Source organism: Pollachius pollachius (genome assembly GCF_949987615.1).
Source record: "Pollachius pollachius genome assembly, chromosome: 3".
Lineage (NCBI taxonomy): Eukaryota > Metazoa > Chordata > Actinopteri > Gadiformes > Gadidae > Pollachius > Pollachius pollachius.
Window position 1 is genome coordinate 27169666 of NC_136936.1, and position 17457 is coordinate 27187122.

The window sequence follows — 17457 nt, forward strand, 5'->3', positions numbered from 1 at the left end:
GAATATATGGATAAGGCAAATACATTTCACTAATTAGTTTAAATGTCTCTTAGGATCGAGGGTACTAAAGGAGAGGCCAAAGTCCAGATCACTTCATCAGCTGGATCTGACAGTGCCTGGTACACAGCTACAGCCATCAACAAGGTTGGAAGAGATACCACTCGCTGTAAAGTCAATGTTGAGGTAGACTCTGCAATGCGTGAACCAGAGAGGAAGCTGATCATAACCAAAGGAACCTACAAGGCTAAAGATATTGCTGCTCCTGAATTGGAGCCCCTTCATCAACGTTATGGCCAAGACCAATGGGAGGAGGGAGACCTTTATGACAAAGAGAAGCAGCAGAAACCACAGTTCAAGAAGAAGCTGACTTCTGTCCGAATGAAGCGTTTTGGGCCATCTCATTTTGAGTGCAGACTGACTCCTATTGGTGACCCCACTATGGTAGTTGAGTGGCTACACGATGGCAAACCTCTTGATGCTGCCAATAGGCTGCGCATGGTCAATGAGTTCGGCTATTGCAGTCTGGACTATGAAGTTGCTTACGCAAGAGACAGCGGTGTTATTACCTGCAGAGCTACAAACAAGTTTGGAGTTGATCAAACTTCTGCCACCCTCATTGTTAAGGATGAGAAAGGCCTTGTTGAAGATTCACAGCTCCCTGACGGAAGGAGGGGAACACACAGAATTGATGAGATGGAGCGCATGGCTCATGAGGGAGGACCCACCGGTGTCAGTACTGATGAGGAGAAAGAGAAGACAAAACCTGACATTGTTTTGGTTCCAGATCCAGCAAGAGTTCTTGAAGGAGAAACGGCGAGATTCCGTTGCAGAGTGACTGGTTATCCAACACCCAAGGTAAACTGGTACCTTAACGGACAACTTATTCGCAAGAGTAAGAGATACAGACTGCGTTATGATGGCATTTACTACCTGGAGATAGTGGATGTCAAAGTTTATGATTCAGGAGAGGTCAAGGTAGTTGCTGATAGTCCTCTAGGCTCAACAGAACATGTTGTGAAGATAGAAATCACGCAGAGAGAGGACTTCAGGTCCGTACTCCGACGTGCACCTGACACTAAAACCGCAGAGTCCACAGAGTCTGCAGGACCCGGCTTTGACATCATGAAGGTGGACAGACCTAGCGAGACCTCCCAGTTGAAAGAGTTCGTCAAACTGAAGAAGACCCAGAGAGTTGTCCACGAGAAAACCTCAGAGGAGTCAGATGAACTGAAGAGCAAGTTCAAGCGCAGAACAGAGGAAGGATTCTATGAGTCAATATCTGCTGTAGAGTTCAAGTCTCGCAGGAAGGATGAGTCTTATGAGGACCTACTGAAGAAGACAAAAGAAGACCTGCTTCACCGCCTGCGGGAAAAAGAAGAGGCAGAGAGGAAGCTTCTGGAGGAACAGGGCAACGTGACCATCCCCACCTTCAAACCAGAGAGGATTCAGCTTTCTCCCAGTATGGAAGCTCCCAAGATCCTGGAGCGTATTACTAGCAAGACCGTTGCGCCGATGGAAGAGGTTCAATTCCGAGTCAGGGTTGTCGGACGACCAGAACCCGAATGTCAGTGGTTCAAGAACGGCATTCAGCTTGAGAAGTCAGAACGTATTTACTGGTACTGGCCTGAGGACCACGTTTGTGAGCTGGTGATAAGGGATGTGACTGCAGAAGATTCGGCCAGTATCATGGTCAAAGCCCTAAATGTAGCAGGGGAAGCTTCAAGCCATGCTTTTCTGCTTGTGCAAGGTATAGTGATGTTTATTTTCAGAAACAGAAACATGCTGTATTATTAAGTGTAGTTGAAATTGAAAATATATATTTTTTTATTCCTCATTACAGGCACGGCAACAGTAAATTTCACTCAAAATTTAGAAGATGTAACTGCTAATGAAAAGGACACAATGGTTACCTTTGAGTGTGAAACCAACGAGCCTTTCATCAAGGTTAAATGGATAAAAAACAACATGGATATCTTCTCTGGAGACAAATTCAGGATGCACTCGGACAGAAAGGTCCACTTCCTGTCCGTTCTGGTCATCGAGATGAAAGACGATGCAGAGTACAGCTGTGTTGTAATAGATGACGAGAGCATCAGGACCAGTGCAAGACTCCATGTTGAAGGTAAGCTTACTCTTTGTCCTTGGTGTGGAGAGTTATTAAAGAAACCAGTAGTTATTTAGAAGATTATTCCTTACGCTACCAACATCTGATGTTCAGGTGCTGCCCTGGAGCTCACCAAGATGTTGGAGAACATTGAAGTTCCTGAGACCTATGCTGGAGAGTTTGAGGTTGAGCTGTCCCGTGAAGATGCTGAGGGCACGTGGTATTTTGGAGACAACGAGATCTCTAGTAGCAGCAAATATGCCATGTCCTCCCGTCGTGGAAGACACTCTCTGTCAGTCAAGGATGTAAAGAAAGAGGACCAGGGGAAATACACCTTTGTCTGTGGAGATCTGAGGACCAGTGGCTCCCTGAAGATGAAATGTAAGCAGATTATATCCGAGATTTCACATGTGTTTCAACTTCCGATTTCTTGTGTTAGGATGCAGTTGTTTGTGATTAACTTGAGTCTAATTAATAGTATCAATGACCATGTCCTCAGTGCGCCCTGTGACGCTGATGCAGCCCCTGAGTGACCTGACTGTCTGTGAAGGAGACATTGCCCAGCTGGAGGTGAAGTTCTCCCAGGAGAACGTTGAAGGAACCTGGATGAAGAACGGCCAGGTCTTTTCGGCCTCAGAGAGTGTCCACATGGTTATTGACAAACTTGTGCACAAGCTGCTGCTGGAGAATGTCACCAGAGACAATGCTGCTGTCTATTCCTTCCTGGTTCCTGCCCAGGACATCTCCACCTCTGGAAAACTCAGTGTTCAGAGTAAGGAATATAAATCGTATAACCTAATACACTCAATTATATCTACAGCTGTTGTTTAATGTTATTCTAATGAAGTGTAATAGCATACACCAGCATCTTATGTAATGTTTATGTATCTCACTACAATAATCACTTTTACACATCATGTTCTGTTATCTGCACAGCCATTGATGTCCTGGTGCCACTGAAGGATGTATCATCTACTGAGGGAACCAAGGCTGTTCTGGAGACCAAGATCTCAGCTCAGGACATAACCTCTGTCAAATGGTACCACAATGATAAGCTGCTGACAGCCAGTGAGCGAGTTCAGATGGTGTCCAAGGGGGCCAAGCAGCGTCTGGTCTTCAACAGGACCTATGCCTCCGATGAGGGACATTACAAACTGGTGGTGGGCAAGGTTGACACCAGCTGTACACTGTCGGTCGAAGGTAAGATTATCAATTATTTAGGAATAGCTAGACACTATTCAAATTGTGGGAGGTTTGGGTAAAACCAAACCTGTTGGATTTGAATGAGATATATATATATATATATATTTATTTTTTTGTTGTTTGTTTGTCCATGTTGTTGACCTTCTATGTGATACCTTTGCATTTATTCTTGTAATATTTGTTTGTTTTGCTGTTTCAGAGGTGTCTAGTATAATATGTATTATTGTCACATTAATGATTATTCATGGTTTCTTTTACACAGAGGTGAACATCACAAGACACCTAGAGGACAAGGTATGCTCTGAATCCCAGAACGTCATGTTTGGGGTGGAGATGTCCCATTCTGGGATCGATGCAGTTTGGAGCTTGAAGAACCAGCCCCTCAAAGCTGGGCCCAAGTACAAGATGGAGTCACATGGAAATATGTACACACTTACCATCATAGACACCATGAAGGACAATGAGGGCCAGTACACCTTCCATGCTGGTGAAAAGACCACCAGTGCCTCGCTCTCAGTCTCTGGTATGTTCTTACTTCATTAACAAGTGATTTCTTAGGAAGCAGTTCCTTTCTGATTCTAAAATGTAAGCGGTTTGTTTTCTCCACCACTAGGCGGAGCCATCACCGGACCCCTGCAGGACGTGACAGTGGCAGAGTCCCAGACAGCCCAGCTGGAATGTGAGGTGGCCAACGCCAAGGCTGAGGGCAGGTGGCTGAAGGAAGGCCAGCCTATTGACTTCAGTGACAATGTTGTGAGTGAGGTGGAAGGAGCCGTCCGGCGCCTGCTGATCATTATCACCAGACCCCAGGATGTAGGAGAATACACCTACCAGGTTGCCAGCTCCAAGACCACGGCCAACCTCAGAGTTGAGGGTAGGTTCCAAATGCTCAGGCAGAATCACACTTCTTCCACCAATCACTTAATGGTCAGTGGCTCCCCTGACCTTCTACTGTCACGTTGAGGTGCAAAGGTGCAAAACCATTGCTTTTGCAAATCTCTTCAGTGCCTTGACAAGATGTGGCCAAGGGGTGGCCACGGCCTCCTTGATAAATCGCTGGCTCCCCCTACTGGTGTTCCCTAGTGTGTTGCATATGCATAATATGCTTAGTATGCATAATATGCTTCTATCTGATCTTTTACAATCTGTGCTATTCATTTAAATAAGCGATGATGAAATGATGAATCCAGCCAGCCACAGTTAAGGCTTTGTCCATTACAATTCATGAAAATAAAAGACCTAAAGATGACTAGACCTATGTTAAAGGTGACATATTATACCAGCTGCTGGTATAATATGTCAATGTGTCCTTTAACCTGTAAGAAATACAGGTTAAAGGACAGAAATACCTGAAGAAATACCTAATGTCAAATCTAAATCTCAACGAGTACCCATTTAATAGGCGCTTTTGGTGTGGAAAAAGGAGTACGTTCTATTTCATTCCTACTGACCGCCAGAGGAGGTGCTTTAGCACTGGAGGTTCCATCTCGCGCATGTGCAGGTCGAGGAATTATACCAACAAAGTCACATGTGACACCTGGGTGACCCGAGAATATCTATATATTCCGGAAGTCACCCGAGGATCTGTTCCTTCTATCTTCTCGCGGTAGCGGACTTGCAGGACACACAAACATTGTTTGTTGTAATGTACCATATTAGCTTGTCACAAGTAGCCTTGTAACCCAAGGGTTGGTGCCTTGATTCGACTTCGTCCACCAAAGGCTGCGACTTGCAATTAGTTCGATTTCGGTTGCGTTCAGCGGTGAGTACAGTGTGTAGGCAACGAGTAGCCGTCGGCTAGCTCAGCAGATTAAATCACCTTTACACATTTGCTTTAATTTGCTGAGAGCGTCAGTCGGCGGCTAGTCGCTGTGTTATTCTTTCAGTCTTGCACCGTTGCTCGTGTGCTTTCGCCTAAGCCCGGTTGCTAATTTGTATGCTCGCCAGTGCACGGCTTGGGGTCCAAGCCGCCGTCACTGTATTCTTCTAGCGGTGTTGCACTGTTGCTCGGGTGCTGATTTCACCTAGACCGGTTGCATACTTTGATTTGATCGCCAGTGAGCGGTTTGGGGTTCCAAAGGTCACCATCACTTTAATTTTCCTAGCCGGGTCGCACTGTTTTTCGGGTGCTCTCTCTGAAGCCTGTTAGGCTCAGGCTACTTAATTTCCTGGTCAGTGGGCAGCTTAGGTCGTCCTATAGTCACCGTCACTGTGTTAATTTGGTGGTGCCGCATCGTTTCTCGGGTGCTTTTGCCTAAAGCCTGATTGCCTAGCCTGCTTTAATTTGCTCTCCAGTGGGCTGCTTGGGTTTTCAAGGCTCGCCGTCACTGCATTATTGTAGGGGTGTCGCGTCGTTTCCCGATTGCCTAGCCTACTAATAAATTTACTTGACATAGGCTAATTATTTTTTGTTGACATGTTAAGCGCCCATAATTGTGTCGCCTGCATGGCCTCCCTGCAAGCGGAGGATGGCCATGACCAGTGCCCTGCATGTCTCGGGGTTGAGCACCTGAGGGAAGCAGTGTCAGATAACCCATGCATGAGCTGTAGTTTCATGCCTCAAGCACTTAGGCTAGCTAGGTTGGCTGAGGTGGAGGGCGGACCAGGGTTGCTCCCTTCAGGTGTTGGTCCCAGTGACACCAGGTGCCGTGCCTCAGCAGCTGGGGGACCCCCCAGGAAGTCCTATAAGGTCGACGACTTGGAAAGTGGATACGCTTTCAAACAAGGTTGCTCAGATTAAAGCCCCCCTCCTACCAGCTCAGGGTTTACCACCCGCGGCGAGTGACCCTGCGACTGCGCAACCTCCTTACCCAGAGGTTGACATGCTGTCCACAGCTGCATCCTGTAGTTTCTTTACAGAGGAGGAGGAACAAGGGGTCAATGAGGTATTGTCCCTTGCCTCTCACGTTTTTTCTTAAGGGTCTGTGGGCGGCCCGGCCGTGACACTGTAAGACCAGGCATGTGTATGGCCCTGGCAACACTGGGGTAAAATGAAGCTCCTATTTCATCTGCACCTGTGAATGCCTTTTTTCCTCAGGCCGCTCAACCCTCCGTTTTCTCTTTGCCCCCCTCTGAGCCATACATTGCAGAGCTTCATAGATGGTGGCCAGATTCAAAGGCTCTCTCCCATCAGACTCTCTTCCATCAACCAGACGAGGCTCTGAGAGCCGATGCGCGCTGCCCTCGGCCCCATTGCCGGATTACGGATGACCTCCTTACCAGGAGTTACAACATTGCTGCCCGTAAGGGCCGTCTTGGGAATTTGCACTCGTTCTGCCTCTGTTTCAAACCATACGTGGTTAAGGTGAAATAAGAAGGAATAATGCCTCAGATTGCACTTTATTTTGTTTAAATTATTTTTATAGGTTTTTATTTTATGTGGACACAATCAATTTTTTTGAATATTAACTATGCTTTAAAGGAAGCAGGATTATTACCTAATTTTTCACTTTATTTTGTTTTTACACATTTGAAGATTTTATTTAAAGTCACATTTGTCTTGTTATCTTTTTTGTTGTTGATCCGAAAATTGAGAGTTTTGTGATCCGTTGCACCCCTACTAGGGAGCTAGGCAGATTAATGTCAACTGTTACGTTGGCCCGCCACCAGGTTTGGCTGGCGCAGTTGCCCCTTTCGGAGGTGTGTCGAAGGACCCTCCATTCTCTTCCAGTGTCCCAGGTCAGACGTATGGGCCAGTTGCTCTTCAGGCCCTGGAGCGAAGTGTACAGGCTGGCCAGGCTATCCAGCAGTTTGCAAGCTTACGACGTGCACCTCTGCCTCATTCCAGGCCGGGGGCCTCTGTGGTACCCCATGCCAATAGCTCTCAACCACGTTCAGGTGGAAAATCGAGGGGCCACTGCGCCACGGGCAGCATTTCAGGCGCCAAGAGGTCCGGCGCCTAGCCACCGCCCCCCCAGGGCCCCTAGGGACAGGGGGGTTAGGGACTGAAGCTCAAGGGCCGGCCGTCGGACACTTTTCTCAGCAGCACTTGGGCTACTGGGAAGAGCAGACCCTTGGATGGTGTCCATGCTATCCAACGGGTACACACTCAAATTACGACGCGGGCCCCCAACATTCAGCGGGATCAAAGTTACTGTGGTCAAAGATCCCGACAGACCCCTGGTCCTGAGACAGGAAGTAGCCACCCTCCTTGGGAAGGGTGCCATCGAGGCAGTAGAACTACAAGAACAGCTCAATGGGTTCTACTCAACCTACTTTCTGGTACCGAAGAAGGATGGCGGGTTTCGCCCCATTCTCGACTTGAGAGGGCTGTATCAGTTCCTCAAAGTTCTCCCCTTCCACATGCTGCATGTTGCAGATGTCCTCCAGGCTTTCGCTCAGGGGGACTGGTTTGTGTCAATTGACCTGAAAGACGCCTACTTTCACGTCCCTATAACCCAACATCACTGGCGGTTCCTCCCCTTTATATTTCTGGACAAGGTGTACCAGTTCAGGGTTCTACCGTTCGGGCTGTCTCTGGCCCTGCATATATTTACACGGTGTATAGCAGCAGCCCTGTCACCATTACAGGCCAGCAGTATGGCGATACTGGTTGACTGGATGACTGGTTGGTAATTTCCCCAACTCAGGAGCAGGCCATCAGGGACACAGCCATGCTCCTCAGCCATATGGTCCGGCTTGGCCTCATGGTTAACTTTACCAAGAGCAATCTTACACCATGTCGGGTTGTGAGCTATCTGGGGCTGGAGCTCGACTCGGTCGACTAGGCCATGCGAGCCTGCCTCTCTCCAAAGCGCATAGCTACCATTCTGCAGCTGCAACAGCGCTTAAAGCGGGGGAGGTTGCTTTAATACAGCCTCTTCCTTCGACTGATAGGTATGCTGACCTCAGCATCCATGGTGGTCCCACTAGACCTTTTCAAGTTGCGTCATCTTCAGATCTGGGTGAATGTTCTCCACTCTGACCCCAAGTGGCAGAGACACAAGATGGTCAGGGTGTCTGGACTGTGCCTTCGGGCCCTCAGACCCTGGAGAGAGAGGGCATACCATTTTTAGTTCAAGGGCACTCTCCACTAGGTTGCTCTATGCAAACAGGTGGAAGTTGTTTTCACAGTGGTGCGTGGCACAGGGCGAAGTACCAGAGACTTGCTCAGTGGTAGTGATACTACAGTTTCTGCAGTCTGTGTTGGACAACAGGAGAGCTGCTTCTTCCCTGTGCGTTTATGTGGCCGCGATCTCGGCCAAACATGTAAGGGTGGATAACCAGATGGTAGGGTCCCACTACCTAGTAAGGCAGTTTCTGAAGGGAGCCCAGAGGCTTCAACCACCACAACCCCTGAGGGCACCATCATGGGCCTTGCAAATAGCTCTGAGGTCCTTATGTCTACCCCCATTTGAGCCGCTAAGTTAGGCAGACCTGACATGGCTGTCCATGAAGACGGCATTCATCCTTGCCATTGCAACTGCAAAACGGGTCGTGAACTCCATGCCTTGTCAGTGAGCCAGGCATGTTTGCCCTGGCACGCAGATGGGTCAGGAGTTGTGTCCTGGCCGAATCCATCCTTCCTACCCAAACAATTGTCTCCCCATCATGTAAACCAATCAATCAAGTTGGCTTCTTTCAATCCCTCAGGCTCTCCAGGGGGTGCAGGAAGAGTGTCAGACCCGCTGTGCTCTGTGCGGGCGCTTACGGCATATGTTGAAGCGACAACCAGCTTGCTTAAGAAAGATAACCTCTTTGTATGTTCCGGGGCTGCCCTGTTGAAACAGAGACACTCCCACTGGATTGTGGATGTGGTCTTGAATGCATATAGAGCACAGGGGCTCCCTGTGCCCTTGGCCGTTAAGTGCCACTCTACCAGGAGTAGATTGGCTGCCTTGAGGAGGGTTCCACTTCAGGACATTTGCTCCGCGGCTACATGGTCCTCATCATGTACATTTGCACGGTTCTACTGAGTTAATGTCGCTGCTCCTCATCCTGTGGCAACGGCTGTCTTGTCGACGGCTTCGAGTCCTAAATTGGTAAATACTCTTCGTGAACTTTTTGGTATAAGTCATCCAGTGGTAAAAGCACCCCCATGGGCGGTCAGTAGGAATGAAATAGAACGATAGTTACGTATGTAACTACTGTTCTATGAATTCCGGATGACCGCCAGAGTTCTCTGTCACTCAGACCTCTCAGATTCCGCGAGAAGATCCAGTTGGAACAGATCCTCGGATGACTTCCGGAATATATCGATATTCTCGGGTCACCCAGGTGTCACAGGTGACCTTGTTGACATAATTACTCGACCTGCGTGTGCGCAAGATGGAACATCCAGTGCAAAATTACTGCCTCTGGTGGTCATCCGGAATTCATAGAACCGTAGCTACATACGTAACTATCGTTTCCACCAATGTACCCATATTAAAAGTCAGTTAAACCTGAATTACAGTCTATGTGCGTTACACACACACAGAAGCTACATAGGCAACGCAGAGCTAGTGGATACATTACTAACATCCATTTAAATCATCTGGAACATTCTGAAATTTGAAACATAAGACTTAAGGTTAACACATGAATATACGGCTACATAACACATTGTTGTTGACCTTGAAATGTTAACTGTACCAGTTGAATACTATGCACATCAGGTGGTTCATAAAAGTTACTCTACAATAAGAAACTGAATTTAATCTCTATGCGATTCCTCTTATATTAACACACATAGGCTTTTGGTTTTTCTTGTGATGTGTGTGCCTCCCCAATATTTTAAAGGTCCAGTACGTAGAATTTAGCAGAAACTAGCGGTCAGCTTGCAGAAATGCAACCAACAAAATAACCCCATACACCCTTATACACAACAACGGTACAAAAAAGGATCACAAATGGGTCTTAGTAATGGGGGTAACACAACCATCATTCTGACAATTCTCTCTATTGTTTTTCAAATGTAGTCTCTTTGGAGTCATTTGTCTGTTGCAACATGGTTGAAATCACGGAAGAGGTCCCACGCCACATGCAAACACTTGATTCTTATCTTCATGGGATTGAACATTAATTCAATTAAATAAAAAAAGAATTACATTTCTGCCAAGTCTATACCTCTAGATGCCACTAAATCCTACTCACTGGAGCTTTGAGTAGACAGTCTGTCCACCATCACGAAAAATGTCTGAGGTCACCACTGCTTGATAAACACAAACAGGCTTCATGCTGCCACAACTCACTGTAAATGGAGACATTTTGTAGATTCTGAATTATTTAGAAAAGGAGCGATTTGAGTCTCTGGTTGGCAGCTGTAATGACTAGAATCTAAGTGGTCTCCTTTCATTGATTGCAGCCGTGAAGATCAAGAAGACCCTGAAGAACCAGACCGTGACGGAGACCCAGGAGGCGGTGTTCTCCTTGGAGCTGACCCACGCCGAGGTGAAGGGAGCCCAATGGATCAAGAACGGCGTGGAGCTGCAGACCAGTAACAAATATGAGGTCACCTGTGAGGGCATGGTCCACACGCTGAAGGTGAAGAACTGCAACACCCAGGACGAGTCTGTTTATTCCTTCAAACTGGGCAAGCTGTCTGCCAGCTCCAGGCTCAACGTGGAAAGTAAGTCACCTTGTATATCCGCCTTGTGACTATTCTGGTGCTCCAAAGCCCTGTTGACATGTTTTGATTTTTCTCAAAGCTATCAAGATTGTGAAGAAGATAAAGGATGTGACATCGCTGCTGGATTCTACTGCTTCCTTTGAGATGAGTCTGTCACATGACGATATCCCTGTGAAGTGGATGTTCAACAATCTGGAGATCCTGCCGAACAACCAATGTAAGATCCTGATGGAGAGGAAGGCCCACAAGCTCATCATCCAGAACTTGAACTCTAGTAACACTGGAGAGTACACCGCCGTGGTGGGACACCTGCGCTGTAACGCCCACCTCAATGTAGAGGGTAAGTAGCCTGCTCTCCAAACTGTTGACCAGAAGGATGTAGATGTATTTATTAAATGTGAATTCAACTTTTGAATGCATTCTCTTTTGAACTTCAGCTCTGTGCGTGACCAAGCCCTTGAAGAATTTGGAGGTACCAGAGACCCATGTGGCCACTTTGGAGTGTGAAGTTTCTCATTTCAATGTCCCCTCTACTTGGCTGAAGAATGGTGTGGAGATAGAGATGAGTGAGAAGTTCAGAATTGTGGTCAAAGGCAAACTCCACCAGCTCAAGATCATGAACACGAGCACTGAGGACTCTGCCGAGTACAGCTTTGTCTGTGGAAACGACAGAGTCTCTGCTACTGTTACTATCAGCCGTGAGTTGAATACCACCAATGACATGGAATTTATCATGACGTGATACTAGCTTTCGTATTGATGCAGTTTAGCTACAGTACACTTATGATAATCTGTTCTTTCCTCAGCTATTCTGGTCACATCCATGCTGAAAGACCTTAACGCCAAAGAGAGAGATACCATTACTTTTGAGGTAAATGTCAACTACGAGGGGATCACCTATAAGTGGCTGAAAAACGGAGTGGAGATCAAGTCGTCGGACAGATGCCAGGTTCGCAGCAAACAGCTGACTCACACCCTCAGCATCCGAAATGTCCACTTTGGAGACGGGGGAGAGTACAAGTTCACAGCTGGATCATCAGCCACGGCAGCAAATCTCTTTGTCGAAGGTATTTAACACTACTCGACTCAAGATCAGTGTTCCTTCTTGAATGTTTTTTTTTTTCAGTGGGTTTATCAATGTGATTATTTGTCCTCCAGCTCGATTGATTGAATTCACAAAGAAAATAAAAGACCTAAAGATAACAGAGAAGAAGAGGGCTACTTTTGAATGTGAAGTTTCCGAGCCCAACATCAAGCCAATATGGATGAAAGATGGACAAGAGCTGGAATTGTCAGAAGAAAGGTATTTTGTTGCTTTTGTTTGGTTCAATATCCACTTTTCTCGTAAATTTATATATGGTTTAAATAAGTGGTCTTATCTCTTCTCTTTCCATTGTACAGATACGTTGTTCAGGCTGAGAAGTTTGTCCATCGCCTCATGATTCAGACGGTGCGTATGTCCGACGCCGGGGAGTATTCAGTGGTGGCCGGATCCAGTGTGTCCAAGGCTCACCTCGTCGTGGAGGGAAGAGACGTCAGAATCACCGAACCAGCTGACAAGACCATCACAGTGAGGCACACAACAAGGGCCAGCAGAAATACATACACCTTGGTCCTGTCCCGACCAAGGCAAACAATGAGGAGGTGTGAATGCAGCATCTACAACATACCTACTGCAACCTTAATAGTCCAAACCTTGTCTTTTCCTTTCAAGGTTTTGGAGAAACAAAGAGCCACCTTTGAGTTTGAGGTGAATGAGGAGGATCTGGAGGGTCGCTGGCTGAAGAATGGAGTTGAGATCCAGTTCTCAGTTGAGGAGAGGTTTAACTACGTGACCATCAGGAAGATCCACCGTCTCACCATCTCCGAGACATACAGAAGTGATGCTGGCGAATATACCTTCATCGCTGGCAAAAACAGGACCACCATGAACCTCCGTGTCAACAGTAATTCAAATATTATATTCATTTGACCAAAAATGCAGGGAATGCAATAAAGATACGAAAATATATAAGACTTGCATATCATGACACCTAAATATGAATTTAACTTACAAAGTTTGGACCTGAGTCTCATTTTTCTCCCTCTCTAGTCCCAGAGCTCCCTCAGATCATCAAGCACATGGAGCCTCAGTCAGTGGAGGCTGGAAAACCAGCTCGCTTCACTGTTGCAGTGACTGGTGTTCCCCAGCCACAGGTCTCCTGGTACAAGAACTCCCAGGCTTTGTCTTCTGGCTTCAAGTGCAAGTTCCTTCATGAAGGAAACGACCACACTCTGCTGCTGATTGAGGTGTTCCCAGAGGATGCAGCTGTGTACAACTGTGAAGCCAAGAACAACTACGGAGCAGCCACAAGCACTGCACCACTCAATGTAGAAGGTAGCACCTCTGCATGTCATTCAAGTAAATGCCGTGGAGGAGTTGATGTGGAGGTCGTGGTGCTGATCTGATAATGTGAAGGTTGGGATGGTGAGGATGTGGAGCTTGTTATGGTTCTGATGTGGAGGTTCTGATTGTTCTGTTGTGGAGGTTCTAATGGTGGGAAAGGGAGGTTTTGATGTGGATGATGTGAAGGTGGTGATGGGGAGGTGGTGAAGGTGTTGATGGGGAGGATGTGGAGGTGGTGATGGAGATGATGTGGAGGAGGTGATGGAGAGGATGTGGAGGTAGTCATGGAGAGGATGTGGAGGTGGTGATGATGAATCTGTAGAGGAGGTGGAAATGGTGATGAGCTGGTGATGTGGGGGTGGTTATGATGGATCTGTGGAGAATTTGAAGGTGGTAATGATGTCTTATATCTCCAGTGTCTGAGGTGGTATCTCCGGACTCGTCTGCGCTTGTCGCTCCTCCTGTGGTTCTGTTGCCCGTTGCTGACACCTCCACACCTGAGGGGATGCCGGCACGCTTCCAATGCCGAGTGCGTGGAGAAGGTAGGCGGATCAAGCGCTCTAACTTTCAGCAATACTATTTATGTGATGTACAAGTTAGATCTTTTGTGCTGAGTTGCTCTCTTTCTGGCCAGATGTGAAGATCAGCTGGTACCACGGTGACAAGGAGATCAAACAGTCAGACTTCTTCAGAATTTCCCAGTTTGATGACAACTGCCAACTGGAGATCTCCAGGGTCTACTCTGAGGATGAAGGACAGTACACCTGTGTGGTCAAGAACAGCGCAGGAACCGTGTCCTGCTCTGCAAGCCTCAAGCTGGACAGTGAGTCATGAGAACCCTTACTGCTGATTTTCCTCACTAATAATCCTGTTGGATTTGTATCTGGTCTGCCCGTCCCATCATCCAACTGCAACCCAATCTTTGTAAAAAGTGAACATGCTTCCTTTCAGGGCGAGCCCTTTGTGAGCCGGAGCTGCATGTCTCCACCTGCCTCACCGGTCCAAAGAAACATTCAATTGGGCAGAAGCCCACCTTTATCCAGCCAATAGAAAGCAGCACTGTGTCCCATGGGGAAGTGGCCAGGTTCCATGCTTGTGTGTCCGGCACCCCAAAGCCACACATCAGCTGGTTTCACAATCAGCTGCCCATTCAACCCACAAAGGATGTTGTCTTTCATTTTGATGATGTGACAAACACTGCCACACTGATTCTAGTTGATGCTTTCCCTGAGCATGCTGGGCAGTATAGCTGCAGAGCAAGCAATAGCGCTGGGGAGGGGGTGTGCTCTGCTACTCTCACCATAACTAAAGAAGAAGGTAACTTGGTCCCACTGCAAATGGTTTCCCTCCCTTCAGATGAATCTGTTGCCCCACCTTTCCATTTAAGAGCCTGAAGTCACTTCTCCTCCCAGCAGTGCTCTGCCATCTCCTGCATGATGCAGCCCCAGAAGATCCGTCACACATCCCTCCATCCCCCCTCTTCTCTTCTCTTAACTAACCTTACAGATAAATCCCTCCTCTCCGAGGTCAACCCCCTCAAGAAACATCTCACCATATTTTATAAGGGACACCTTCTGGATTTCTGCATGAAATTCACTTCCCAGTCTCTGTTATCCTTTCCCCAAAGATACCATCACTCTCTAGTCATGATTCATATCTACTACTTACAAACATGGTGAATTTATTACTCACTGTAATTTTTTGTAATTTCGCCATATAATGTTAAAATATAAAGATAACTGTTTTATTCGTATTGCCTAAATGACCTTGAGGGCTCTGCCAAGATTGGGTGCTGTGTCAATAGGTTCAGGCTCTGAACTTATAGCACATCTCCTCTCTTCAACAGTGCCTCAAGTTAAAGAGCAGATAGAAACCAAGTCTGAATACGAAGTCAAAGGTAAGACCCATTGACGTTTTTTTCAAGGACACCAATGTTTTCATCACAGCACACTAGAAGTGGGACAGTTCAACCAAATACAATCTAATTGTTTACTTCAAAAGAGGTTTATAAAACCTTATTATGGTTTGAACCAACCACCTCTTTTAAAGTGTGTCAATATGTAATGACGTTGAACTATTCCTTTGACTTTACTTTCAATTCACATTGCATGGACTCTTGCATTGTTCTTCAATATAAATGTCCTCCCTGTTGTCCTTCTCTATCTTCTCTTCCCATGTTTTATTCCTGATAAGCGTGCTTGATGTACGTCTTTGACCTGTGAGGTTGCATCCTTTGAGCCTCTTTTGGCATGAAGGTTCATGTGTCTTTTTTCAGGTGCAGGATATATCTCTTGTAAGATTCCAGACTTGAATGTGTATTTAAAAGATATGGATAAATAACCACATCTTTGAATTGTCTTTTTAATAATCTGGAAGTGATGTCTCTCCTGCCAAATATCTCCTAGCCTGGCTTGCAGATAGTGGGATGTGATTCCTTTGGTTTGCCTTTAAATAACACAAGTAAACTATATTAGTTCGAATAAACGCCTTCTCAAACAATTCTACTGCTTGATTAAGCGAGTTTATTAGAGAGCCTCTCATACATTTCACCAGAGTCAGAGGAATAGAAAGGGCGTTTATTCTCCTGTCTGCAAGTCAGGTAAGGAATGTTCAATCGCAAACAAGCCCGTCAGTTTAACTCGGAAACATCTATGCTTTTTATAAGTAATTTATGTTTTGAAGAAATTTCCACAGAAGAAGGATCAAAACCTCCTGCAGGTTTCTTTTAAAAAGAATCTTGCGTTTATTCGAACAAATATGGTGAGTGAAACTGTTATTTCTTATGGCTTTGTGACTTGCAGCATGCATTTAATATTTTCATTAATGATTATATTCAAATCTTTTCTTGTTTATGCTTCAGGTTGTACTGTCTTGACAGCTATTTGTGTCTTTCTTTCAGGACAACCTTCTGATGAAGGGAGAGAGGAAGAAAGCAGTGTTATTCTCAGCACAAACAAGGAGCCAAAAGGAGCATTCTGTGACACAATAGACGCCCTGGATCAAGGGCTGGTATCAGCCGTCGACTCAGAGAAAATCAAACCCTCGTTCACTAAACAGCTAAAGTTGCAATCGGTTATAGAGAGGGACCCAGTAGAGTTACAATGTGAACTTGTTGCTGGTCCTCCTCCTACTTTCCTCTGGTTCCATAATAACAAACCTATTCATAAAGAGCACAGACGTAAGATTCTTACAGAGAGTAAAATGTACATGCACACCACACGTCTAGTTATTGAGAGCATCAAAGAGAAGGATGCTGGCAGCTACAAGGTCATGGCCATAAATTCAGAGGGGTCAGCAGAGTCCACAGCATCACTGCTAGTGTCTCTTGGGGAAGGACAGTCTGCTGACTATCTGAGCTTAGCGAGGCGTTCTGCCAGATCCAATGAGAGAGCTAATAATATGGCAGAGCAGAGAAAAGAGAGGAAGTTTAGGGTGGACCTCAGGTGTGTTGGCTCACCATTTGATAAGACATCCAAAGACCAGCGGGGAAGGTCCAGATCAAAGAGTCTGGTGCGTACTGTCTACTTCAGGTCACCATCTCCATCCAAAGCTGAAGCTTCAGCTAAAGAGTCCCAGCATCTGGAGACTGGTTCTGAGCGTGCTCGGTCCCCGCCCGCCATGTTTGAAAGCCCTGAGCGTTTTAACGACCGGTTCAGTGATATCTACTGCGACAGGCACACAGGGGCACGGTTCAGTGATAAGTTTAGTGACCGGTGCAGTGACCGATACAGCGAAAGATTCAGCGATACCGAAAGCCTTCACGAGGTGAGAACCAAACTGTCCTCACTTCAAAAGGCTGTTAAATTAAAGAAGAGGATGTCTGTGTCCACTATGTCCTCCTCAGAGTTTGATGCAGAGTCTGTAGCGAGTGAATCTAGCTATGCAGACTATGTGGACAGACTCAGGGTCAAGGCTCCCTCTTCCTTGCCAGATCGGTCATCAGTGGCAGGTCGCGGGGAGCTTCAGGGCAGTAGTTTAGGTTTGGTTTCTCAAAGAAGGGAGGCCTCCCAGCATCGTGTTAGGCACTCATTTGAACCCCAGTCCAGAACTCGGGCCATCCAGATTCTAACAGGTGACATAACTGTGACAGGTGAGAAGAACATCACCAGCACATTAACTGAGAGAAGTGAGGATGAAAAAGATGATACTTTAGTTGATTCTCAGGCAGAGTGTGGATTAAAAGGTGAATTTGATAAGAAGAAGATGGATGCAGGT

At 46.6% G+C, this 17457-nt stretch overlaps 1 protein-coding gene across 1 annotated transcript in view; it reads left to right on the forward strand.

Moving 5' to 3' along the window:
• ttn.2 (titin, tandem duplicate 2) overlaps nt 1-17457 on the forward strand; it is a gene marked incomplete at its 5' end in the record, with an annotated part of 205553 nt that overhangs the window by 16394 nt on the left and 171702 nt on the right. The window contains 19 exons of the mRNA XM_079733755.1: nt 54-1747; nt 1841-2122; nt 2219-2485; nt 2604-2876; nt 3041-3304; nt 3570-3830; nt 3921-4181; nt 10593-10856; nt 10936-11196; nt 11294-11554; nt 11663-11923; nt 12015-12159; nt 12258-12426; nt 12571-12802; nt 12949-13233; nt 13659-13784; nt 13877-14065; nt 14194-14559; nt 15089-15139. Coding sequence (XP_079589881.1) covers nt 54-1747; nt 1841-2122; nt 2219-2485; nt 2604-2876; nt 3041-3304; nt 3570-3830; nt 3921-4181; nt 10593-10856; nt 10936-11196; nt 11294-11554; nt 11663-11923; nt 12015-12159; nt 12258-12426; nt 12571-12802; nt 12949-13233; nt 13659-13784; nt 13877-14065; nt 14194-14559; nt 15089-15139 — 5912 coding nt within the window. The remainder of the gene's footprint in view (nt 1-53; nt 1748-1840; nt 2123-2218; nt 2486-2603; nt 2877-3040; nt 3305-3569; nt 3831-3920; nt 4182-10592; nt 10857-10935; nt 11197-11293; nt 11555-11662; nt 11924-12014; nt 12160-12257; nt 12427-12570; nt 12803-12948; nt 13234-13658; nt 13785-13876; nt 14066-14193; nt 14560-15088; nt 15140-17457) is intronic.